Source organism: Prunus avium, chromosome 7, assembly GCF_965620075.1.
Source record: "Prunus avium chromosome 7, drPruAviu1.hap1.1, whole genome shotgun sequence".
Classification (NCBI taxonomy): domain Eukaryota; kingdom Viridiplantae; phylum Streptophyta; class Magnoliopsida; order Rosales; family Rosaceae; genus Prunus; species Prunus avium.
This window is the reverse complement of record NC_142290.1, coordinates 21426362-21453751: the sequence shown is the minus strand read 5'-3', so window position 1 is coordinate 21453751 and position 27390 is coordinate 21426362. Positions and strand designations below refer to the sequence as shown.

At 44.9% G+C, this 27390-nt stretch overlaps 1 protein-coding gene and 1 pseudogene across 1 annotated transcript; both read right to left on the bottom strand.

The window, feature by feature from the left end:
* Positions 1-6796: 6796 nt before the first annotated feature.
* LOC110774357 (PRA1 family protein D pseudogene) lies at positions 6797-7324 on the bottom strand (annotated as a pseudogene).
* Positions 7325-13557: 6233 nt separating this feature from the next.
* On the bottom strand, positions 13558-15090 carry LOC148293119 (uncharacterized). The gene is made up of 2 exons (XM_088244597.1): positions 14266-15090; positions 13558-13830 (listed from the first exon to the last, which is right to left on the bottom strand). Exons 1-2 carry the CDS (start codon positions 15088-15090, stop codon positions 13558-13560), a joined length of 1098 nt encoding a protein of 365 aa, XP_088100723.1.
* Positions 15091-27390: the final 12300 nt, after the last annotated feature.

Below are 27390 nucleotides of genomic sequence, written 5' to 3'. Positions count from 1 at the left end.
GTGTCGGTCGACTTCCACATGTTTGGTACGGTCGTGTTGTACTGGGTTATGTGCTATCTCGATAGCTGATTTATTGTCGCAGTACAAGTTTGTAGCTTTCAATGGTTTAATTCCCAGATCCTTCAGTAATTTCCGTAACCAGAGCAATTCACAAACTCCTTGAGCCATTCCCCTAAATTCTGCTTCAGCACTTGATCTAGCCACAACTTTTTGCTTCTTACTTCTCCAAGTGACTAAGTTGCCCCCCACAAATGTAAAGTATCCAGAAGTAGAACGTCTATCTGTGATGGATCCTGCCCAATCCGCATCTGTGTATCCTTCTGGGTTCATATGTGTATGTTTGGAGAATATCAACCCTTTGGCAGGGGCAGCCTTCAAGTACCTCATGATCCGAGTTACTGCATTCATGTGTGCCTCACTTGGTTGATGCATAAACTGACTCACCATACTCACAGCATAAGCTATGTCGGGGCGTGTGTGTGATAGATAAATCAGTCGCCCAACCAATCTTTGATACCTTTCTTTGTCAGTGGGTGCTTGGTCTGGATACATCCCTAACTTGTGGTTCTGCTCAATAGGTGTGTCAGCTGGCTTACAATCAAGCATTCCAGTTTCTGTTAACAAGTCTAACACATATTTTCGTTGGGATAGAAATATGCCATGTGTTGATCTAGCAACTTCTATGCCAAGAAAATATTGTAACTCACCTAATTCCTTCATCTCAAATTTACTAGCAAGGAGCTTCTGCAGATTCTTCATTTCTTCATTGTCATTACCGGTAACCACCATATCATCAACATAGATGATAAGGGCCGTAAGTTTGTCACCACGACGCTTTAAGAATAAAGTGTGATCCGAGTGGCTCTGAGTGTACCCAAAGCGCTTCATAGAATCTGTGAATTTTCCAAACCAGGCTCGTGGTGACTGCTTTAGCCCGTATAATGATTTTCTCAGCTTGCACACGGTGTTGGGACCAAGTGCCATGGAGATCCCTGGTGGTGGTTCCATATACACTTCTTCTTGCAATTCCCCGTGAAGAAATGCATTCTTTACATCATACTGCAAAAGTGGCCAATCAAGGTTTGCAGCCAATGACATGAGAACACGTACGGTATTGATCTTGGCAACAGGTGCAAATGTCTCTTGGTAGTCAATTCCATATGTTTGTGTATACCCTTTGGCCACTAATCGAGCTTTGTATCGATCTATGGATCCATCAGCTTTGTATTTAATGGTGTATATCCACCGACATCCAACTGGTTTCTTCCCTTGTGGCAACTGGACCATTTCCCATGTAGAATTCTTTTCCAGAGCTTCCATTTCAATCGCCATTGCTTCAGCCCATCTGGAATCTGTTATAGCATCCTGCCACTTATTTGGAACACATACAGTAGATAATTGATTGACAAATGATGCATATGACTTTGACAATCTATGAGTTGAAACATGGTTATTAATGGGATATTTAGATTTGGCAGTAAGGTCAGGACAATATTGAGGCTTGGGTTTTCCTCTAGTGGTCCTAGGTGGGAGAGTGTATGGTATAGCATTAGGTGCTTCGGGAATTACCTCAAGTGTTTCCTCATCACGAGACGACTGGTCCGATGGTTGAGAAGAAGGGGTTGTATTTTGTTGTTGATCGCAGCAACCATTTGAATTGTCTCCTCCGGGATCTTCACCAAATAAGAACGACAATTTTCCAATACCTTCATCGCTGTCCAAATTTTGAAGTTCACTGGTGCTTGGCGACCGGTCGCTGGATTCTGTGCGACCGGTCGTTTTGTCACGACGACCGGTCGCTTCTGGATTACGACCGGTCGTTTTGTCACAGAGTCGATCTTCATCATCGCTGGAGCAAGGCGACCGGTCGTGGTCAGTGCGACCGGTCGTTTCAGGAAAGCGACCGGTCGCTTCTGGGTTGCGACCGGTCGTTTTGTCACAGAGTCGATCTTCATCATCGCTGGAGCAATGCGACCGGTCGCTGTGGTCAGTGCGACCGGTCGTTTCAGGAAAGCGACCGGTCGCTTCTGGGTTGCGACCGGTCGTTTTGTCACAGAGTTGGATATTTTCTTCCTTTTCTTCCTTCTCTTCATTCCTTCTCTCCCCCTGAAGAGAAGGGGGCATAGCAGCTTTAAAGTAGGATAAATCTTCATGAAATGTGGCATCCATAGTGACAAAGAGCTTACGAGTAGGAGGATGGTAACACTTGTATCCCTTTTGAGTTGATCCATACCCAACGAACACACATCGAATGGCACAAGGGTCCAGCTTACTTCTTTGATGAGATGGAACATGAGCATATACAACACAACCAAATATGCGAGGAGGCAGCTTGAGGACTGTAGGAAGAGAGACATGACGAGCCAAGGTGTTCAGTGGAGTTTCAAACTTCAAAACACTACTCGGCACTCGATTAATTACATATACTGCAGAAAGAAGGGCATGTCCCCATAAGTAGTGAGGGACCGATTTATCCAGCATGTAAGCACGAGTAACCTCAAGTAATTGTCGATTCTTTCGCTCTGCGACACCATTTTGTTGCGGAGTGAAAGATGTGGAGGTTTGATGAATGATGCCTTGGTCTCGAAAGAAATGTGCCAAGACATTGTTCACATATTCCCCACCATTATCAGACCGGAATACTTTGATGGAAGCTTGGAACTGTGTGGTAATCATAGCATGAAATTCACGGATTGCAGCGGAAACGTCACTTTTATGAGCTAGTAAATATACCCAAGTCATGCGAGTACAATCATCAATAAATGTAATAAACCATCTTTTGCCATTGGAAGAAACTTTAGCAGGACCCCAAACATCAGAGTGAACCAAATCAAAAGGGAATTCCGTTTTATTATCACTTAAGGGAAAAACAGTTCGATGGCTTTTGGCCAATACACAGGTTTCACACTGAAACTGAGAATGATCTAGGCCACGAAACAAAGACGGAAACAAACGTTGAAGATAGCCAAAGGATGGATGTCCTAGACGACGATGCCAAAGCCAAATCTGATGTTGATTGCGAGCTTGTGAGCTGGAACCTTGAGTATGAGCTGCCCTTGGTGGTGAAGAGACCGTCAAGGAATACAACCCCCCTCTTCGTTTACCATGCCCAATCGTCGCGTGAGTCGTGAGGTCCTGAAAAAGACAATGGGAAGGATAGAATGTGGCATAACAGTTATGTGAGTCAAGTAATTTTCCAACAGACAGCAAATTGCAATTGATGGAGGGAACAAGTAGTGTATGAGATAAAGATAAGGAAGGGGAAAGTGATATAGTTCCTTCACCAGCAACATTAGAGGGGACTCCATTGGCACTAGTGATGTAAGGATGACGAGACTTAGAAGATATTGTGGAAAACATAGTAGAGTCAAAAGTCATATGATCAGTGGCACCTGTGTCAATTATCCATGTAGTGGGTTGTGTACCTGATTCGGAGTCGGAGAGTAGGGTGGAAGATGGAGAGGCATCGGTAGTTATAACACATGCTGCCTTGGGTGTTTTGTTGCGGGATTTGAAAGCATCCCACCACTCAGGATAACCATGAAGCTTGAAGCACTTCTCAACAAGATGATCACCACCACAATGAGTGCACTTCTCAGTTCCCTTTGCATTGTCAGTTTTGGGACCCCGGGGGGGAAGTCCGGAGGACGTACGGTGTGGTGGCCGATATGGCTTGACCGCCATTGCACTCCCACCGCCAAGCATGGAAGATTGGCGATTATCTTCTTCTACCACTAGTGCATAAGCTTCAATGACTGCTGGAAGCGGATTCATGGCAAGAATCCGACTACGAACGGAATCAAAGTTGGGATCGAGTCCTCCCAAAAAATCGTACACACGTTCCACCTCAAGTGCTTGTTGGTGAAGAGCCACATCATCGGGATTGGTATGTTTGCAGGGACGGAGGCTGTCAATTTCCTGCCATATTATGTGTAATTTTTCGTAGAATACATTCACAGGTTCACCACTTTGAGAGGTGGTGACTGACTGACGACGGAGTTGGTACAACTTGGAGCTATTCTGTGTGACAGTATATGTCTTCCGAGCTGCGTCCCACACCGCATAAGCCGTTGAGCAGTGATCAAATAAGGCACGTACATTTTTGGTCATGGAGTTGAGGAGCCATGACTGCACCAAACAGTTGTCTTCATCCCAAGCTTCATAGCTAGGATCATCAATGGCAGGGGCAATCTTTTTACCATTAATGAAACCAGCCATACGACGAGCAGTGATGGCCAAGCGAACACTACGAGACCATGCAGGATAGTTGGACCCATCCAACTTATCAGGAGTAATTGGAGAGTAGTCATGAGAGGACCGGGGTGGTGGTGGTGTTGTGGAGTCGATCTTGGTGGAGTCGATTTTAGAGGAGTCGTCCGTGGAGTCGTTGATGGAGTCGTTGGTGTCACCCATGAGGTAAGTATATAAAAGGATGTAGAGGAAGAAATAGCTTAAAACTTCAGCAAACAAGAGCACAAAAAGGGCTTGTGATCAAGACCAATTTTGAGGCAAGGCAAAGTATGAGGTAGGAATAATATAACAGCAAATTATGGGCAAGGATAGGTAGAGATTTAGGCAAGAACAAGGTTATGCAGAGGCAACCAAAATCGATTGCTCTGATACCATGCCAAAAATAGTGTAATTGAGAGAGTTGAGAATGTATAATAAGAAGAACAAGATAGGTTTTGCAGAGAATTCAAATCTGCCAATTGAGTTTCTTACTTAGTGAAGGGTTAGATATACAAGTATACAAGGTGATTATTAGTTACAAACAATGCACAAGACATGGAGGGAAACATGGAGAGTTTCCATCCCTAAAACAAGGAATATGAAAACAAGGAAAAGTAACAAGGTGGTAGACAAGCCATTTAGGGATGTCTATGTTTTGTCTTTGACTTTACTAACATGATTACGTTGTTGAGTGTCAGGATGCCCGTAAAACCCAGTAAGATAAAATTGTGAATCAGTCGAATCAGTGATCAGAGCATGAATGTGGCCAACTGAATAAGATAACATCCGCACATCCCACCCACTACTCCAGAACAATGCCAAACCTCCCCCCAAGCCTACTCTCGCAACCGTAACTGCCCCTTCCATTCCAAGTTGTCTTCGTTTATTTTCCATCTGAATTGAGGTCATTTTGGTCTCCATTAAGAAAACCAAATCGGGCTTTTTCTCTCGCAACACATTTTTGAGAGATTGGAATGTCCGAGGAGCCCCAAGACCTTGGACATTCCAACTTAAGATCCTCATTGCTCGTGGTGGGTCAGCCCTGCTGATCCCATCACGTCGTTTGTACAATCATTCATAATGTCGTCCTCTTTGGCCCGCTTTGTCCCAGATTGCCCTGCATCCGGTAGCTCCATTAGTCCCCTTTTCCTAGGCAAAACTCGAGCTTCATTGGAATCTCCCTCAATCGCCTTGGTTGAATCACTTCTTGTCCTCCAGTTGTTTTGTACCAGAATTAGGCCCTAGTCCAGCATGTTGTTGGGCCCCACTAATATTATTTGTGGATCTAGAAGTACCCAGCCCACTTATATTATCATGCCGTGAAGCACACCCATCATCACCAAGGCCAGCTTTAAATTTGGCTGCAACAGTTTTTATATTCACATCCTCCATAACTGCCTTTGCCTCCGCGGCATTCAATGTAGAATTACTCCTAATTATTTTCTCCTTTATGACAGCCCCCTCGCCAATCATAATGGGCATTTGTAACGGCCTTCCCGACTCAATCATGACATGATCTACTGGGTCTAGATTTGTTGCCACGTCAGCCCTACTCTGAGAATTCCTCGAACCCCCTACCGCCGCCTCCCCCGCCCCCTCCCTCTGTACTCGCCGCCTCTCCTCCTCCTCCTTTTGTTTACACTTCAGTCCCGGCCAAGATTCAGCCACCCTCTCCCCTATGGATTTACCCTTCTGTCCCCCTTCCACCGTCTTTCTCCCCTTCACCCATTCCCCTTCCTCGTCACTGCTCAGTTGATGGGCATTAATAGGCTCTCCTTGCATAGACAGCCACTCTCCATGGACTCCAGACCCTCCATCCTCCTTTGACCCTCGTATATCCTTGCCTTGATCGACGTCGTATCTACTCATACCCCCGCCGCTAGGTCGCTTGGAATTATTTGCCCTTGTAGAATTGAGATCCTTTGTAGCCTTTAACCATATCCCATACGGCTTTTCGCATGCTTGTTTAGCGGCATGGTCGACGAAGGCGCACGCTTTGAACACATGACCCACTCTGCCACAGCAAAAACAGAATTCTGGCAAGCGTTCGTATCGGAAATCCACGAACTCTGTGTTTCCAGAAGGTAGGGTCAACTTTTTTCCTCGCCGTAATGGCTTAGAGACGTCTAAGAAGACCCGAATCCGCAGGAATCTACCCAAACACCCCCCCTCCATGCCTTCTAATACATCCAAACAACGTCCAAGGCTATTCCCAATTTGTCTCCCCATATTTGTCGTCATACAACACAATGGTACGTTGTGAATTTGAATCCAGAAGTCTGCATATTTTAGATGCATTTTGGATGGAGCAACTAGAAGCACATTAATCTATCCAAAGGTAATGTTTGTTATCATACACAATTCATTGAGTTGCAGTTTCTCTTCAACTAACACTTCCAAAAACCAAGACACATCCTAAACCAGCATATCAATACATTGCATCAGGTCCATGCAATCCAAACAAACCAAATACGTAACAATTTCAAAACTTTTCCAAATTCAAGAAAACCTAGAAAATAAATCAAAACACCCACCCCAAAAAACCTCGAGAACACAACGGAAACAGTCACATGCTGATATAATTCCCATTTGGGTCATGAATCATGATCATCCGAGAGCAGAGCCCCATAAGGCGATTCTTGGTCATCCAGAACAAGTTCCTTAGTGCCCCTAAACACCGCGTGCAAGGAAACCAAAGCGACCCCAATCACCACTGAAACGACGACGTTGAGCCACACTTGGGTAAAGACGAGAGCCAACACCGTAACCACCCCAAGAACAACCATCACAACACGGTCTCCCACAGTAAAGCCAAAGACTTCTAGGGGCTGGTCACGTGAGAAGTAGAGGAAGATGATCAAGAAGACGATGATGGAGACCGGGTGGTATAGGAGGCTGAGGAAGAGCTCGGTCAAGAGGAGCAAGGTGTAGTTGGAGCGGAAATGGGTCAAGTTCTGGGCCAGCCGGGTAGTGGCCTCGGAGAGATTGGAGGGGAGGTTGAGTGCGGTCGGCTCCAGGAGTTCCCCCATGACCAAAGCGTGGCAATCGCTGATTGGCTTACTTCCTTGACCTGGGACACCAATCCGATGGACATTGTAACTTGGGTTCTTCAAAACCTTTGGTTTTTAGGCCGGAGAATGCTAAAATCTGAGCAAAACAGAGATGGGTCTTTCATCTTTGTGTTTCTTTCGTTTCAGTCTCTCTCGCTGCTAATGGCGAAATGGCATTTCATCAACGGAGTTGACCTTCTCTTTCGGATTAATCAGATTTGCTTTGACAGCTTTGGCTGGTTTGGTATGTTGGATTGTACTGACTAATTTCTGTCGCATAGTATTAGTCTGTTACGGAGAGTATTAACTGTTTATTTATAATATTATAACGCATTTGGTGTTGTTCCGGATAATATCGGATCAGACTTCTAGAAAAAAAAAAAAATCTTTGATAATTTAAGTGGAAATTGAAATTGAAATGACATAAATTTTTTTGGGTAAGATTCATATGACAAGATTTGTTTTTCAATTTTTTTGGTAATAAACAAGTCCATCTTTGGGATTCTTATTGAGTTGGATACCTGGAGAAGATGAAATATATAAAGAAAAAAACACAAGAACAACTCAGCAGCATGTATTAAGATAATTTGATAATTTGATTATTGAGTTGGATACAAGCCGTATGTATTTTCCAATACAACAAGAAAAAAAAGGTCAAAAAGGAAAAACTCATAACCTAATTTCCACAAAAATTTAATAAAAGAGGAAATATATAAAGAAAGAGAAGATCAAGACAGAAGAAGAGAGAAGAAGTATATTGGAGAGAGTATGAGAGAGGGAGAGAGATAGATGAATACCTGGAGAAAAGTGAAGAGAATAACCTTGGAGAATATAGCAGAGAAGAACCCTAAGGAGAAGAAGATGAAAATAGCATCGTCGGATTTTTCAGGTGAACGTGTTTTTTTTTCCCCTAGCTGTATAATTAAGTGTGTATTATCTAAACCAAAGTGTGTGGGTTGTATTAGTTAGTCAAGTAAGGAGAATATTAAAAGCCCAACCCGTTTAAAATAGTTAGGTAATTAAATAATACAAGTTGACACCAAATTCCCGACATAAACTATTACTCATATCCAAAGTCTAATACGGTGTACCAAACGAGCCCTTACAGTTTGGTTCAACCCAAAATCTAAATCCAAGAAAGGGCTACTTGGGCTAAGCAGAGCCAAGTGTTGAAGGAAAATAAAAATTGCTCTTACAAACAGCTCACTTTAATAAGTTCATCATTAACTGGTTTAAATGGTTGATATGTCTACACTAAAACCTCTCAATCTAACTGCTTTACTTTTTTAACTGAAAAGACCATATTTTAAACTAGTCTAATCTTGAAAGTGAGGGATTCAAATTCAAATATTCTAAACTAATACAAACATTTAATTGCATGTTTAAATGATTTTCAATTCAGGTTATTTTTTGAAGAGATGACCTTTGAAGAAATAACTAAAAAATAGACGGGCTATATCATTAAAATACAATGCAGAGCAAACCACACAAAAGTGCCCCTCTCAAATAAGCTTATAAAATCAAACAAGAAATTGGGGATTGTAATATTGCCCAAATGGTTCATGATACCATGTTTGCGTAACAATCTCATAGTAGAAGAAAAAAAAGAAAAGAAGAAGAGAGAAAGAAGCAGAGAAGATATATATGAAAGAAGATCCTCTTGTATTATTGCTCAGATATATAGATTATTACAATGATTGAGATTATATATCTCTCTTCTCTTACAATATATAACAACTCTTAACAACTCTCTCAGCTTAAACAAACTCTTAACAATACAACACTATATCAGCACTTATTTCATGACACTTCACTACTACAAAAAGTGAAAAAGACGACCAGAAAAAAAAGACTGTGGAACAAAATACCGTCATTGTGTTTAGAAAGACAACGGTAACAGAAAACCGTCGTGGATAAATAACTTAAACACCTAAAAAATAGAGGTCCGCTTGAATATTTTTTTAAAACGACGCACCCAAATAAAAAAGCTCGTCTTATTGAAAAGGTTTTCTTCAGGGTTAAATTCTTACCCAAAAACAACGACAGCAGGTATGAAGCCACTGACGTAGAAATTAAAGATGACGGTTCAACAAACAAGCCGCCGTGTTAACTCCTACATAAACACGACCAACTATTCTTAGTCCGTGTCGTATAATATTGTTGGCGCTAAATCTGAACAGATAGAGATGAGTGCAATTTACAAGTGATGAGGGCGATCTAGCAGATCGATTGAGTGATAGATGCAGATCCTTCTTGTCCTTGGATGCAGATCCTGAATAGAAGATAGTTTGAGGTTCGTGTGGTCTATGGAACCGGTGTGGAACCAGCCTAAGACCCTCCGATGCTCAAGTAAGATTGTTTTTAAGAGCTCTTGTTGTTGATCATTTAAAAGTATAGAAGTCAAGCTTAAAAGTCTTACCCCTGTATTGTAGTGAAGGGGCCTATTTATAGAGGGCATTTTGTATGCTCTTAGTACTCATTTTCGATGTGGGACTCGTGGGAGGACCCTCTGAGGTCGACACGAGTCTTTAGATATTTTGGGCGGATACTTCGAGGTTGATTCTCTACAATCGGTAAGGGATGCCGATTGTAGACGAGCTGGGCCTGTAATGACTGTTCGCAGCTTTGAGACAATGCCATCGGTGGCCGATGCCGATTGTCCGAGGCCTTGGGTACTTGGGCGAGTTTCTAAGATCCACGTGTCGTTGTACGAGTGGAGGGTCAGATACGGTACAAACAGTAGTCCCCCAAGTTGCCGATTGAGAAGCTTCTCGGTTGGGGACTTGAATATGTATTTGGCATTCTGACCCGGACACAATGGTCTCATAGTTGCCGATGGTGGTATGTAGTCCCCCAAGTGCCCAAGCGAGTGAGCTTGGATAAGAGACGGCATGATGTGCCGATTGTTGCAAGGGGTGAGTGAAAACTCATTAATATGCGGCTGTCGTTCGGCACGAGAGGTGAGTGAAAACTCAACGATGTGCGCCTGCCGTTCGGCACGAGAGGTGAGTGAAAACTCATCGATGTGCGCCTGCCGTTCGCTAGTGGAGTTGTGCTCGAAGGTGGCTAGATCTGCCACGTTCGGGAAGTTGAAGCGTCTCTGAGGATTGGAAGCGTTGCAACTGACAACGTTTGGTCTCCCCCATGCATGCGTGACACGTGTCGGCATGGCTATGAAGAGCCGCGTCGTTTCGTATCCCGATGCGTCGCTTCGCTTCCCGATGCTAGATCGGCTTTATAAATGTGAGGAGGGGACGAGAGTTCAAATACTTGGAATTTTTGAGAGCGAAGAGAGCTTGTGAGAGGCGATTTCCGGCAACCGTACGAAGGCTGAGCAGGCGATTTCCGGCGAGCGTGAACAAGGCGGAGGCGATTTCCGGCGAACTTGAACCACCGTGCAAACAAGGTATGTTGCCGTGTTTTGGCATTTGTATGAATCAAAGTGTTGAATTCGTTGATTGTTTGTTTGAACAATGTATGAACAAGCATGAACAAGTATGAACATGAGTGTTTAGGAGGTAGAACAAGATTTTGATTCTAGCATAGCACTTAGTTTCCCTTCGTTTGTGTTTGTAGATGTCCGATACCGAATCCGAGAGTGGGCGTAGTCCGAGGGCCTATGAGGACGAATCGTCCTTGGGGAGTTCGTCCGAGGGGAGTGAGAGTACCGATTCTGGGAGCTCTTCAAACTGTGAGATAGTGGAGGGGGCAAGAGTGCGTGCCGAGGCTGGGGGCACTTCGACGAGAGTGCCTGAAGATGGTGAGCCTTCGACTTCGGGTCGTGAGGCCGATGGGGGTGGCGTGTCCGTTGCCGTCCCAGGGGAAGGGGTGTTGAGGGTTGTCAGGGGGAGGCAACGGATTCCGATGGCGAAGCCCACGGAACCTTTGTCCGGAGTAAATGATTTAGAGCCGAACACGCTGACTGAGGCTGAGTTGGCGAAGATTCGGGCGGAGTTCAATATTCCGGAATCGGTAGGGATGCGAATTCCGGGGCCCTTAGAGTCGCTCAATGATAATGACAAGGGCGTAGTCTTCTTCACCGACGTGTTTAAGCATGGGCTTCGGCTACCGTTGAGACATTCGGTGCAGAAGATTTTGGCTGCGATTGGGTATGCACCAGGGCAGTACAATCCAAACTTTTGGATTACGTTGCTCGGGACGATCACAGCGTTCAGCTTGGCTGGCGAGGGGGAGGTGAGCTACGAACAGTTTGCCCAACTGTATAGTGTGACGAGGGCAAAAAGTGCTGATAATAGGGGGTGGGTGCAGTCCAACTGTCTATCGGCAGGGCAGCGTGGACACTTTGTGGTTGGGGTGCCGAGCTCCCAGAAGACGTGGCGTAAGCGTCGAGTAATTGTGTCCGGTGATTGGGAATCGACACCGGGAGTGATCGTGGAGAGGAGGATTCCTACGTCTTTTCAGACATTCGGTAGGGTAGAGCCTGCCGTTCGGCAGCCTTGTTTGTTTGGGTTTTTTTTTTTTTTTTTTTTTGACCGTTGGGTGTTTGTGTTTCAGTGTCCTTGAAACGGCCTTCTGCACCGATCAGAGAGGTGGAAGCAATCGAGAGGGTGAGGACGAAGATTGCCGAAGAAGATCGCTTCTTCAAGGAGTTGCTATACTTCCGGAACCTTTACAAGGCAGGCTTGATCGGCAAATCAGAACACGACCGAAGGATAAAGGAGGAAGAGGAAGAGAAGAAAAGACAGAGTGAGTGATGCCGTTCGGCAGGTGTCGTGAGCTTCTTCCTTTTCATATCTATCGTTTCCGATATGGCTTGTGTTTTTGCAGTGGCAGGTGGGCGTCCAATGAGCGAGGCGACTAGGAGGCGGCTGGAGGGGCATGGGGCGCCGAAGCCGAAGAAGAAGGCGGCAGGAGCCTCTGGGGATGAGGAGACGGTGGCGGATCGCCGCCGGGAGAAGCAGGCGGCCGAGGCTAAGACTGTTCGGGAGGTCCACCTCCAAGTAACAGGAAAAAGGATGATTGAGGGTGCCCTCGACGCAACGCCATTGCCGAAGCGGCCAAGGGGGCCGAATGAAGGGACATCGGTGGTGATTCCCGATGATGAAGGAGAAGGAGAGGGAGAGGAGGGGCCGGTGAACATTGCTTGCCCTCGGAAGGCTGTGCCATTTATCAACAGTATGATCGATGGCGCTCAAATGGAGCTATCAGAGATCGAGCAACTGTCGATGAAGACGTTGCGCGAGCAGACCGGGCGAGCCTTCCGGCTTCAGGCTGCAGTAAGTGTTGAATTTGTTGTTTTTCAAAGTGGTTATGCGTTCGGCATACTGAGTTTGTATGTGTTACAGGTTGATATGGAGATGTGGCTCTGCGTGAAGCGAGCCATCAATGCTGCCGAACGGTACCAAAAGAAGTTTGAAGAGGGCCGTTCGAAGATCGCTGATGCCGGAAAGCTCATTCAGGAGGCCGACCGGCGTGCCGAGGAAAATGCTGCGAAGATAGCGGAGCTAACGTCGAAATTGGCGGCAACGGAGCTAGATTTGGTGACGGCGCAGGAGGCGAAGGCCATGGTGGAGGTGGCTATGGATGCGGCCGAACGGTCACATGCCAAGGAGGTAGAAGAGGCGAAGGCGAAAGCCGTTGCTGACTCACGAGCGTCGGAGGAGTTCACGCTTCTGGTAGACAAAGAAGTCATGGAGCAATGTGACGACTTTGTCTACCGATTCAAACGGTACAATGCTGAGAAGAAGCTGAACCTGAACTTTCTCCGGGATCCGCCGCCACTGCCGGAAGGGGTGACCGAAGAGATGGTGGAGGCGTACAAGGGTGAGGATGCCGAGCCCGAGGAAACCGATGACACCGATTCAAGCAGTGGGGAGGAAGAAGGTCATCCCGGGCCGAGGGCTGCCAATGTGTCTACTGCAGAGCCATCGACTGGTCCTGTGCCTGCGTCAGCTGATGCCGATATTGTAACGACCGAAGCCGATCCACCCTCCTCTTAGACTTTGTTAATTCAATTCTCACTTTTGGAATTGTATAACAGTTTTGAACATGCCAAATGGCATGTTGTAAAGACAGATGGCCCTTCTGTGGCCTTTTATATCCATGTTAACTTTATTTTGGTTTAATTTGCTGATGTCCGTAATCCTGTATGTGTGCATGCCGTATGTAGAATATTGTTAATATAAAATTGATGTATGGTAATGCCATATGTATAGAATATGGATTGTGTTGAAATAAACCGATTACAAAGTTGACGACCGAAGGTGACAACCCAAGGTGCGAGCACCTGTACAGAGGGTGATGACCGAAGGTCACGTTACTTGTAGTAATATTTGAGGTGCTCTATATTCCAAGGATGGCCGAGGGTCTGACCATTGGTACCACGCAGTCGGTAAGTTCCTGGTCGGCAGACAACGACGACCTCATAAGGACCTTCCCAGGATGGACCAAGGGTGCCGTCGTTCGAGTCTTTGGTGGCGAGAGAAACTTTGCGTAAAACCCAGTCTCCCACTTTGAAGGATCGGCATCTGACGCGCGAGTCGTAGTAGCGAGAGGTCCGCTGTTTGTAGGCAGCGTTCCGAAGCTGAGCCTGGGAACGGTGTTCATCAATGAGGTCCAGGTTGAGAGTGAGCAAGGCTTCGTTTTGCCCTGATTTGTAAGATGCCGTTCGGCACGAGGGTGCGTTGATCTCGACTGGGACAACAGCTTCGGTACCGAAAGCAAGGGAAAATGGTGTTTCTCCAGTCGATCGTCGGTAGGAGGTGTTGATGGCCCATAGTGCTTTCGGAAGGAGATCGGGCTAGGCTCCTTTAGCTGCCCCAAGCTTCTTCTTCAGTGTCCTCTTGATGATCTTGTTGATGGCTTCTACCTGGCCGTTTGATTGTGGGTGTGCCGGAGAAGCGAAGAACAAGTTGATGCCGAATCGGTGGCATAGGTGCCGGAACTGAGAGGAGTCGAATTGTTTTCCGTTGTCGGTGATGATCGAGTTCGGGAGGCCGAATCGACAAATAATATTCTTCCATACGACATGTTCGACTCTGGCTGCGGTGATTGTTGCCAAAGCTTCGGCCTCGGTCCACTTTGTAAAGTAGTCGACAACGACGATGGCGTACTTGAGCTGTCCCTTCCCTTGGGGCATGGGGCCGATGAGGTATAAACCCCATTGAGCGAAGGGCAACGGGCTAACAATCGGGGTGAGCGGTTCGGCAGGCAGTTTCGAAACTGAACCGAAATGCTGGCATTGATCACACTTCTGGACGAGTGTGGTGGCATCGGTATGGAGGGTCGGCCAGTAATACCCCTGCCGAATGGTCTTGAATGCCAGAGATCGGGCCCCAGAATGGTCTCCGCGGCTCCTTCGTGAATCTCTCGTAAGACGTAGTCTCCTTGCTGCGGGGTCAGGCACCGAAGCAAAGGTAAGGAAAGGCCACGCCGATAGAGAGTCTGATTCAAGATTAAGTAACGTGCCGATCGGCGGCGGATAGTTTTGGCCTCTGTTTTGTCGTCTGGTAAAGTTCCGATTGAGAGGTAAGCATATATTAGATCCATCCAGCTTGGATCCTGTCGAACGGCATGTACTTCGCTTTCCGTGGTGCTGAGCGAGGATTTCGATCGGTACGTGGCGACCGACGTTGTCGTCAATTGCTGATGCCAGACGTGATAGGGCATCGGCGTGGCTGTTCTCAGATCTTGGGATCTGTTGAACCTGGAACGCGTCAAAGTGATGCAGCAATCGGCGGGCATGTGTCAAGTAGGCAGCCATCGAAGGGTATTTGGCTTCGAATTCAGTCAACACCTGATTTACGACAAGTTGCGAGTCGCTGCATATTTTCAGCTGTCGAGCGCCCATTCCCTTGGCGAGCCGAAGGCCTGCTAAGAGAGCTTCATATTCGGCTTCGTTGTTGGAAGCTTGGAATTGGAATCGGATGGCGTATTCGATGGTAGTTTGGTCAGGGGCTTGGAGAACTAAGCCGGCCCCGCTGCCTTGTCGGTTGGATGAGCCGTCTACGTAGAGAGTCCATAGAGGGAGTGATGAAATGAATGTGCCCTCGGTTGGATGGGCAAATGATGCTGCTGATTCCGAAACGGTATTGTCTGGATTGGATCCTTTAGAGGTAGTCATTTCGGAGATGAAATCAGCCACGGCTTGTCCCTTCTCGGCAGGCCGAGGGTGATAGTGGATGTCGAATTCGCTGAGTTCAATTGCCCACTTCACTAGCCGACCTGATGTCTCCGGTCTTTGTAGTATCTAGCGTAGTGGCTGATTGGTGAGAACGGTAATGCTATGAGCCTGGAAGTACGGCCGAAGCTTGCGTGCAAAGAGAACAAGAGCATAGGCAAGCTTTTCCAGCTCGGGGTACCGAATCTCGGCATCCTGCAAGGCGTGGCTGGTATAGAAAATTGGAAGCTCGATGCCATTCGGCTTGCGAATGAGCACGGAGCTTAATGCCGTTGCCGATACTGATAGGTAGAGAATTAACTCTTCGCTAGGAAGAGGGGTGGACAACAGGGGCGCCTTGCTCATGTAGGCCTTGAGGTCTTGGAAAGCGCGATCGCATTCGGCGGTCCAGACAATCTGCCGTTTGCTTCCTTTGAGGGCTTTAAAGAAAGGGGCACACCGATTGGTAGCCTTGGATATAAATCGAGCAAGAGCGGCGACACGCCCCGTGAGGCTCTGGATGTCCTTCTGAGTCTTCGGAATCTGCATGTCGAGCAGGGCGCCTTGATTTTTTCTGGATTGGCTTCGATGCCTCGTTGGCTGATCATGAAGCCAAGGAATTTGCCCGAGGAGACGCCGAAGGCACATTTACTTGGGTTGAGCCGCATGTTGTACTTTTTTAGGACGCTGAACATGAGGGAGAGGTTGTGGAGGTGAGAATCGGCTGTTTTGCTTTTGACCAGCATGTCATCCACATAAACCTCCATCGAGGTGCCGATGAGTTCAGAGAATATTTTGTTGACCAAGCGCTGGTAGGTTGCCCCAGCGTTCTTCAAGCCGAATGGCATGACTTTGTAGCAGTAAAGTCCTTTGTCGGTGATGAATGCCGTATGCTCGCGATCGGCAGAGTTCATAAATATCTGGTTGTAGCCAGAGTATGCATCCATAAAACTAAGAAGTTCATGGCCTGCTGTTGCGTCTACCATCTGATCGATCCGTGGCAGAGGAATGCTGTCCTTGGGGCAAGCCTTGTTCAAATCGGTATAGTCCTGACACATTCGCCAGGCACCGCTCGACTTCTTGACCAGCACCGAATTGGCCAGCCAAATTGGGTAAGTGACTTCCTGGATGAAGCCGATTGTTCGCAGTTTCTCCACCTCGATTCTCATTGCTTCATACCGTTCGGTATCATACGCCCGCCGTTTCTGTCTGATGGGTTTGAAAGTGGGGCAGATGCTGAGCTTGTGACTGATGACGCTCGGGGCGATGCCGGGCATGTCATCGTACGACCAAGCAAAGACTTCTGCATTGGCGCGCAAGAAGGCAATGAAGTCGGTACGCAGTGCCGGACTCAAGGTGGTACCGATTCGACCCTGTCGGTCGGGCTCTGTTTCGGAGAGGACGACCGATTCCAAATCTTCAACGGGTTGTGCTTGTGGGGTGACAGCTTCATCCCTGGGATCATCCGGTTTGTCCGACCCTCTGCCGTTCGGCATAGTAGCGTTGGCAGCTACCGAGTATGCTTTGCGAGGCGTGGCTCGTGCCGAACCTTTGGTTGCTGAAACGTAACACGTCCGTGCACTCAACTGATCCCCTCGCACTTGGCCTACGCCAGCGTGGGTGGGGAACTTGAGGAGGAGCATGTGTGGTGACAGCATGGCCTTCATTCTGGTGAGCGCCATCCTGCCGATGATGGCATTATACGCTGTTGGGCAATCGACCACCAAAAAGTGAGTATAGATGATCGTTCGTCTGGGAATGGTGCCAACCGCAAACGGAAGCAGGACACTGCCAATTGGTTCGATCACGTCACCAGAGAAGCTGAGGAGAGGGATGATGTCCTTGTTTAAGTCCCGAGGGTCTATGCCAAGGGCCTCGAAAGCATCAGCAAAGAGGACGTTGACCGAACTACCTGTGTCGATGAGGATTCGGCCTACGTCGAAATCGGTAATGTCAGCTCGGATGATCATGGGATCAGAGTGGGGGAAGATGATGCCTCGCTCTTCTTCTTCGGAAAAGGTAATAGGCTCCCAACCGATTCGCTGGACTTTGTTGTTGCGGCCTTCATCAACGCTGAGGATCTGGGGGTACCGAACGGCACGCACATAATCTTTGACAGATCGGTTGCTGGCTTCGGCGATGGGTGTCCCTCCACTAATCATATTGATCTGCCGATTCGGTGGTTTATCCGAGGCTTGTTTAGTGCTCAAGTACTGATCCAGCTTTCCTTCGTTGATGAGGCGCTCTACAATTTTCCGAAGGGCGATACACAATTCTGTGTCGTGGCCATTGTATTGATGGTATCGGCAGAACACACCGGTGTCCTTCTCGCTATGCCGAGGAAGCTTCCGGTTGTTCGGCTTCGGTATTATGTCCCCTTCGGTCAGGAGAACATGCTCATAAGTAGTGTTGAGCAAAGTGAAGATTTCCTCTGGCCGATTCCTCTTCAGCTCGCCGAAGTCGCCTCGCCTACCGGAGTCCTTGCCCTTTTTGTTGGTGTCCTACCGATCTCGGAAGTGGTCTTTCCGTTTGTTTCGTGGTGCGGAAAAAGCAGGGGTAGGGGTGCCGTTCGGTAGGGGGCTTGATTTGTCGCCGGATCCGCCGGGAATCGGTCATAGTGCTGTGTCGAAGGCTGACCGGTTGGTACCGCTTTGTTTGGTAGGGCCGAAGCCGATCCTTTGGAGTTGAAGTGCTCGGCCTTGGCGTGGATAGCTGCCTGTTTCATTAATTCAGAGTAGGTGGTCCAGTTGCTGCTGTGGACCAAATAGCGAAGGCATCGAAGGCTGCCCTATCGTCAGTTTCTGGACATCTGGAGTACTCATGGCTGAACCTAGCCGCATATTCTCTCAATGGCTCATCGTCTTGCTGCCGAACGGTATAGAGGTCATCGGAGCAATACAGGCGATCGGTTTGAATCATAAAATGGTTGAGGAAGGTTTGCTTCAACTGATTGAAAGTGTCAACCGTATCTGGCTCCATTCGGTAGAACCAATTCAGAGCGGCTCCGGTCAGGGTGGAGGGGAATAGCAAACATTGGCCTTCATCCGTCAGTCCTTTGCAACCCAAAGCTGATTGGAAGGTATGAATGTGGGTAACGGGATCTTCCACCCCTGAGTAGAATGATATGCGGAGTGCTTGGACCTCTTTCTCGTGTCTGAATGTCCGAATTCGATTGGTGAATGGCCCTGGCTGTACCGTTCCCCACGTTGGTGTCCGAGCCTGGTTTTGTTCCTTCTCAATGCGATTCATCTTCTGTAGGAGGAGACGAATAGTCAGATCGGTAGAGGGAAGATCATCACCAAAGGGCTCGATCACCCAGTTCCCCGTGCGTTGGTCAGCATTGTGACCTCGTTTTTCTTGGCTTGCCGTTCGGCTGGGGCTTCTCTCGTAGTTTCCTTTTCGCCGATCGTTGTCCTGGTTCGATCGGTGGCCGTAGCGTTGTGTAGAGGGCCCCGCTGATGAGATGGTGGTTCCTGGAGATGTTGGAACGTAATCTGATTCGTCCGTTTCTTCCAGACCAATCGTACTGTACCTTTGGCGTATGGGGGATTTTGGTCCAAGTGCCTCCAGGCGTGGATCGTCGAGCTTCGCCCGGACCTGGATGGGTGAGGGCTGCCGTTCCCTCCGTCGATCGTTGATCCTATCGCGGCAATCGGAATAAACTCGATATTCGGGATGGCGCTCCTTTGGAATGGGCACGAACAGTCTTCGGGTGACAGTCGGTTCGTGTGCGGCCTGCTGCTTCCCTCTATCCTGGACAGTGGGCTTCCGTACGCTTTTAAACGATTTCTCCTGCTGAAGCTGTGTGGTTGGTTCCCGATCGTTCTGCAACTGGGCGGAGAGTGTTTGTTGATGATGCAGCTGCCTCTGGGTGTCATCCAGTTTAGAGGCGAGAATATTGTTGTGCTCATGCATTCTTGCCATATCCTGCTGTAAGGTCTCCATACGAGCCTCCAGGGTGGTCGGTCGAGCAGGCGTTTCTGTTCGTGGTGTCTGAAGCAAGGGACCTAGACTTGGCTCGCTGCCGAGGCCGAGGATAGGGCCATCGGAAGGGAGGACCGAAGATGGATTCATTTTTTGGTCTCAGAGCTTTTTGAGATATGGGTTAATCGATAAGCGATTCCCACAGACGGCGCCAATCTGTTGGCGCTAAATCTGAACAGATAGAGATGAGTGCAACTTACAAGTGATGAGGGCGATTTAGCAGATCGATTGAGTGATAGATGCAGATCCTTCTTGTCCTTGGATGCAGATCCTGAATAGAAGATAGTTTGAGGTTCGTGAGGTCTATGGAACCGGTGTGGAACCAGCCTAAGACCCTCCGATGCTCAAGTAAGATTGTTTTTAAGAGCTCTTGTTGTTGACCATATAAAAGTATAGAAGTCAAGCTTAAAAGTCTTACCCCTGTATTGTAGTGGAGAGGCCTATTTATAGAGGGCATTTTGTATGCTCTTAGTACTCATTTTCGATGTGGGACTCGTGGGAGGACCCTCTGAGGTCGACACGAGTCTTTAGATATTTTGGGCGGATACTTCGAGGTTGATTCTCTACAATCGGTAAGGGATGCCGATTGTAGACGAGCTGGGCCTGTAATGACTGTTCGCAGCTTTGAGACAATGCCATCGGTGGCCGATGCCGATTGTCCGAGGCCTTGGGTACTTGGGCGAGTTTCTAAGATCCACGTGTCGTTGTACGAGTGGAGGGTCAGATACGGTACAAACAAATATAATGGAATCCACGTCGGTATATTACAAAACAACACCGTGTTAAATCAATGTACCATGACACGAAAGATAAATTTATCGACTTATTCTTTGGGAGTGTACTACGACAGTACCTACAACACTATTGTCGTATAGAGTAGTAGAGAACCACGACAGCAGAAGAGTAGATAATGAGGTCTAAATTAGAATATCCACGTCATATTTATTATATATCAAGATTTAATAACCACGTCGGTTTGTTCAATTAGTGACGTCTAATATTTATTTACCATGTCCTGACGTTAAAATTACCGTCGTATTTATTCAATTTATACGTCTGCCTTCTCTGTAAACTGCCGTCTTAATTTTTATTGCTTTTTAAGATTTTTTTATTTTTATTTTGTTAGCCTACGACGGTAGATCAACAAAATGACAAGAACTGAGAAAAATCATGACGGTTGATATAGAAAACCGTCGTCACATGATAATTAAAATGAGATCCCAAGATATATGAAATCTTACCATTGAGATCTTTGGATCCTGATCATAATCGAACAACCAAAGTGAGAAAGACAATATTTTAAATACACAAAATCCAAAACGAAACCAGAACTGAACACATACATCATTAACAATACAGCAAACTTTGAGAGAGACAATGTTTTGAAAGTTAATGATGTGTGTGTTTTGGTGTCTTTGAGATACACCAAAACACATACATCATTAACATCCAAATTATTGCCCCCAGAGAGGTGAGAGAGAGCGATGATGTATGTGTGTTTGTGAGAGAGAACGACGAGCCTCCAAAAGAAGTTGGAACCCTAAATGAAAACTGAAATTGAAAGAAAGCGTCAAATTTATAAAATAAATCTTCAAAAACCACGGCGGTCCTTATATAAATACCGCAGTCTAATTGTAAAAAACCACGACGGTTATTTATTCAATAACCACGTCGAGTTTTTAGTTATAGGGACGTTAAAACAAGATTCCCACGTCGTAATTTGCCGACGTCTATTTCTTATACGACGTATAACATTAATTTACAACGTCCTGAAGTTCAAATTACCGTTGTATTTATTCGATTTATACGTCTGCCTTCTCTGTAAACCGCCGTCTTAATTTTTATTGCTTTTTAAGATTATTATTATTTTTAAATTTTGATCTAATTGATTTTTCTTTTCTCTTCTGAAGTAAAGAGAAAAGAAAAATCAATTAGATCAAAACTAAACAACTAAAAATCAATTAGTATAATATTCAGTAACAACCACATCGGTTTGTTTAATTAGCGACGTATAATATTTGTTTACCATGTCCTAAAGTTAAAATTACCGTCGTATTTATTCAATTTATACGTCTCCCTTCTCTGTAAACCGCCGTCTTAATTTTTATTGCTTTTTGAGATTTGTTTTTTTTGTTTTATTTTGGTGGCCTACGATGGTTTATATAGAAAACCATGGTCACAGGGAAATTAAAATGAGATCCCAAGATGTATGAAATCTTACCAGTCAGATCTTTATATCCTGATCATAATCAAACCACCAAAGTGACGTCGGAAGGAGTCGTTGAATGGAGACTTCAGCTTCTTATCATTTGAAATCTAAAATGTATTATGAGTAATCTGCTAGAGCGGTATCTGTTCATATTTCAAATGGATAAGAAGCTAAAGTGTCCACTAGAAAGGTGAGAGAGAGCACAGGGCCAGAAGAAACTGAAAGAACAAGTGAAAAGCCAAAAATTTATACAAAATATCTTCAAAAACCACGGCGGTCTTTATATTAATACGACGTTTAATAGTGAACACGACCAAATTTTCTTAGTCAGCGTCGTATTAAGTCCATGTACCACGTGGGTTAAATTTATCCACGTTGGTGAGTAATAAATTTGAGTCGTAGAAATGAAGCAATCCACGTCGGTGTCGTAATCTAAAACCATCGACTTTAATACAAACAACTTCGGATATTAATAAAGTGACGACGCTGTAACTTGTAATATCACAGCTTCAAAAGTAAAATTTTGACGTGTATTGCCAAGGGAACCACGTTGTTCTCGGAATTCCAAAAGTCAAGTAGCGTTGTTCTAACCACGTCAGTTTCTAATATGTACTACATCGTGGTAAATACATACTAGGGCGGTTTAAGTCAGAACCGTCGTCATATTGAGCATCGGGGCAATATAAAAATCTTTTTCCTCACCTGACCTAAACTTTACGTCATTTCGAGTAGAAATTTTTTTTCAGTTTCCTCTCAGTTTCCCTCTCATTTCCCAAAAGCTGCGTGTCTGATTCTCTTCATCTTCATCGTCTTTGTCTCCAAAACTCCAAAGTTTACTTCCGAAGAAAACTTTCTTTGCAAGCCAAAGGTATATTCTCTCTTTTTCTTTTTTCAATATCATTTGAAGTTTTTTTTAAAGAACGTGTTAGGTATTTTGAAAGGGCTAAATCTTTCACTGGTTTGAAACAAAATCAATATTCCCACACTCTCAGTTTGTGTGAGGACGACGGTTTTGTCTTGCATTTGACGTTTTTATATACACAGCATGACGGTAATTAAATTCGTTTTATTTTAACAGCAAGGACGTGGTGTGAGAATAAATACGACGTTATTAAGATAAAACCGTCGTCTAATTTTGAAACGAACGTGGGAGAGGGAAATCTAGGCAGTTTTTTTTATATATCAACTCATAATAAGACGTCAGCTGTATCTTAATTGCATCGTTTTAAGTATCTTACCACGACGTATTTGCACATCCAGGTTTCTATAGATATTCACGACGGGTTTTTTGGTTGCCGATGTCTGAACTTTGATATTACGTCATTATTTTTACTTAACCGTCGTTGTTTTACTTGCAGTTTTTATCTCTCTCCAAAAATGGTTTTGAAATCTCAAAGCAAGGAGGCTGAAGTAACAAAAGGTCAAGGCAAGGAGGCTCAAGTTTCAAAAGCTCAAAGTAAGGAGCTTGCAGTTTCAAAGGCACAAATAAGTGAAGCCAAATCTGTTCAAAGCAATCCCGCAAAGAAGATGAGATTTACTTCAACGTTCGAGAAAGACCCAAGCTCTGCGACATTTGATGAGGCGACAAAATCGACTCGAGGTATCAACACAATGAGCCGTGTTGTGAAGAGGAAAATCCAGAAGATTAAGCCTGCGGTTGAGTACAATAAAAGTGGCAAACCACATGACAAGGCTGCTATTGAGATGCAAAGTTACATTGGTGTTTTAACACGCACTAGAGTCCCTCTTGTGGACAAGAAATGGGCTCAATTGCCCAAGGACCTGAAGGAGCAGATTTGGGAAGCTGTTCAAATGGCTTATGTTGTTGGGGAAGGGTGCAAGAAAATGGTGCTGTCGTCTGCCACCAAAAAATGGAAGGATTTCAAGTCTACATTAACTAGGCAGTTTATCCTTCCATTCGCAAATGAGAAGGAGAAGTTAAAAGAACCCCCTCAGCTTTATAAATTCATAGAGAAATCGTAATGGGATGCCTTCATAGCTTCAAGGTTATCCCCAGATTTTGAGGTTGTGCATTCTGAGCAGTCACAGAGAATGGAAAAATGTGAGTAGAACCATAGGTTGTCTCGAAAAGGGTATGTTGGTTTGGAGGATCAATTAGAAGAAACCATGCCCGGGGAAGAAATCGATCGTTCTCTGCTATGGAAGAAGGCAAGAGAAGATAAACAGGGAAACATCCCTGATCCAAAGGTTGCAGAGAAGGCAAAATTAATCATAAGTCTCACTAACTCTGTTCTAAATTTGAAAAACAAAGTGTTTTATTTTCGTATAGACGTCGCATGTTTAAATATCCGACGTTAGAAGGTAAGCACCATGACGGTGTCTATTTCCCGTCGTTTAAAAGATAATAGAACGTTGGTTTTTGCATGAATTCGACGTCTAGATTGATTTATTATGATGTCTTATATTCCTGAGTTGGCCGTCTTTTTTTTAAGTTTTAGAACGACCTTCATTTACTCACGCACACACTCTCCCTCTCTCTCTATTTCTCTGAAATTTGTGGTGCACAAATTCTGTAAAAGAATGATTATTTTTGTTAAGTTTCATCACCTCTGCATTAAAATTTACGACGGGTTTATCTCATATAGACATTAGAACTGGTATACAACGACAGTGATTTTTTACCGCCGTTTGAAATTGTGTACCACGTCGGTTTTTTATATAGCCCGTCGTCTTCATTGAAATACCACGACGGTATAGGTTTTTGATTTTCTATCTAATTTTCTTCATATTCATTTAGACGTCATTTGTTTCTGTACCGTCGTTAGATGTGGAATACCACGACGGTTATTAGGAAACCGACGTGTGAATCGAATTACCACGGCGGTTTATATTTTATCTATTTTACATTCTGTACAATCACTAACATTCTCTCTCTCTCTCTCTCTCTCTCTTTTACGATGATTTTTAAAAAAAGTCTTCGTGGGCACTCTGACTGTATCCGGGAGCAATGATATTTTGACTCTGGCTTTGGGAACCCTCGAGCATGGTGGGAGAGTCAGAGGAGTTGGAGCTGGCGTTTCCCCAACTCAATTCTTCAATCTGCCAAGACAGCAGAGAGTAAAATTTACTGACAAATTGAAGGAAAGTGTTGTGGAGGCAGTGAGAGCAGAGTCATTGAGGATGGAGGCTAGGGCAAAGGAAGCTGTTATGGAGGCAGTCAGAGCAGAGAGGGAAATTATGTTGGCACAATTCCGTCAACTAATTCCCAGTTTTGATCCCAACATGCTCAAAACACCAATTACACCAATTCCTTTACTGCCTCAAGAACAAAGCCCAAAAAATCCAATGTCTGAAAAAGCAAGCTGCTCGGGAGCCACTAATGTGAGACCCCTAGTTTTGGAGGAAGAAAATCCGCCACTTGATGCTGATACTGCTGAAAAACAACAAGCTGAAACGGTAAAATCTCTGATACTTTCTTTTTATGTTTTTAAATTTTAAATAGACGTTGCTCTTTTAAATATCCGACGTGAAAATTTCAAAACAACGACAATATATCTTTACAGACGTCTGAAAACCATGATACATCTATTTCTTCCAAGAACCGTCGTTTTGAGTGAAATACCACGATGCTTTTACTTGTTTTGAATTTTATTATGCTTGAAAATAACGGCGGTCTTTTCTTTCCGTCGTCTCATTCTTTTATAAACCGTCGTCTATTTCATTAAAGCATTCACTGCAATTTAATTAGACGACATTCTATAGTGTAGCGACGTTAAAACATCTGCACAACGACGGTTATGTTTTTACCGTCATCTATAACCTTTACTCCGTCAGTATGTTCTAGAAGCTGTCGTTTATACTATAAACCACGTCGGTTTGGTTATTTTAGTTATAGTCGTTTATTTTACTTGAAGTACAAACTAACTTATATTTCTTTCTTTATTTATTTCCTATAACAGGATCTCTCAAAGCTAGACATGCCACCTCCTCTGTTAGCCCTATGCCAATTTGTCCAAACCAAGTTGCAGCCTGCTAACGATACTATTAGTGTTCACATTCCAGGGGAAGTGTTTGGCACTGAGCATGATACCTTCCTCTTGTGTGAAGATATTTTACAGTTTGGTTCCATGGTTGAGATTGGAGCCACCGTGATTGCAGTATACATGAGGTAATTCTAGAAATCCAATATATATTTTTTTTAACATTTCCTTTTCTTTTAAATTAAAATCTCATTTAATTGAATTTCATATATTTAGGTACCTATTTGACTATTTAAAAATGGCAAATACGGAAAACCTTGTTGGCCTCGTCGACCCTGGACAAGTCAGCTCTCAATCTGGATCTCTATCTTACCGAACAAAACAACTGTCAGACTGCCTAAAAACCGCAGATGGGGATCAATTTTTCTTGGTGCCTTATAATCCAGGGTTAGTCCCCTTAACTATTTAACCCATTTTCCTTGTAATATTTTTCTTTGCACTATTTAACCTGTGTGGATCATTATGTGTAGGGGTCATTGGGTGTTGGTAATTGTGAAACCAGCTAAGGAGACTGCCTATTACATGAATTCATTGCCAAACCGCTCTGTTGACGATGACATGAAAAATAGAGTGAATACGTAAGTTGATTTATTCCAATCTAAGATTATTTTTTTATATGTGCATTTGAATTCTACGACTCTTTTTTTAATACCTACGTTACAATGAAATACCACGTCGTTTATGTTTTTCATTTAAGAACGTTTTAATTTTTTCTGTTCAACTTTCATTTACAAACAGCTTTTGGTTATACGACGTTTTTCCTTGTTACCGACGTTAGAATGTTACATAACGACAGTAGTTTCATACCACCGTTTGAAATAAAATACTATATCACTTTTTTTAAAACTCTGTCGTCTTCACTGATTTACCACAACGGTTAATGTATTTGATTTAGATTTTTCATTTTGTCATTAACACTTTTTGTTTTCTTGAATCAGTTCAATCAGCGCGTATAACTCTCATGTAGGCAAACACTCACGTAAAGCAGCCATATGGAATAATCTACAAGGCACTCCTCAACAACCAACAAGTGTAGAGTGTGGCTATTACGTGATGCGTTTGTTTGTGCCTAATAAAACTCGGCCAAGGAAGCTAACCAAAGGAGGCTGGCCGAAAGAACAACAGCTCGGCCCTAGCGTCTATCCACGGCTAGGTCATCGTTCTTCCTTTTGTTAAAAACAAAAGTGAGTTATGATTCAAAGTCATCACGGCCTCGGTCACGGCCTCGGTAATACTGGCCGGGGACAAACTCCTCAGATACACGTTTAAAGTAGGAAAATCAAGTGGCATCGCCATGTGGCATCATGGTCCCACGCTTCATTTAATGAAAATAGTGCCTCTGATCACAGCAGAAAGCCCATGATCCACGTAGGAGCATTTAATGAGCCAAGAAAGAAGGGACGTGATTGAAATCAGATATGGTGAGTAAAATCAGGGATTAGGTACGAAAATCCCATGATTTTGTAAGGCTAAGCCACCAACCATCAGACCAAGGCATTAAATGCCCCTCCAAGGCCCGAGATGCAGAGCCCACCACCAGGGCGGCGGCCGGGGTTTATGGGTGTCACACCACCATGCTTCACATTCCCAAATGCCGACTCGACTGCCCACTAGCTCTGATCAACCTCACCATGCAGATTTTTAGCTTCATTGTCTCCTCAAGACTTTCTCTATAAATAGCGAGCTCCAACTACATTTAAAGGGTTCAACGCCAAACACAAGCCTCCCACGGAGCATATTATATTTCCTGTCATTTACTTCTTGTCATTTACGTTCTTGTAATGCCATTTCAATACA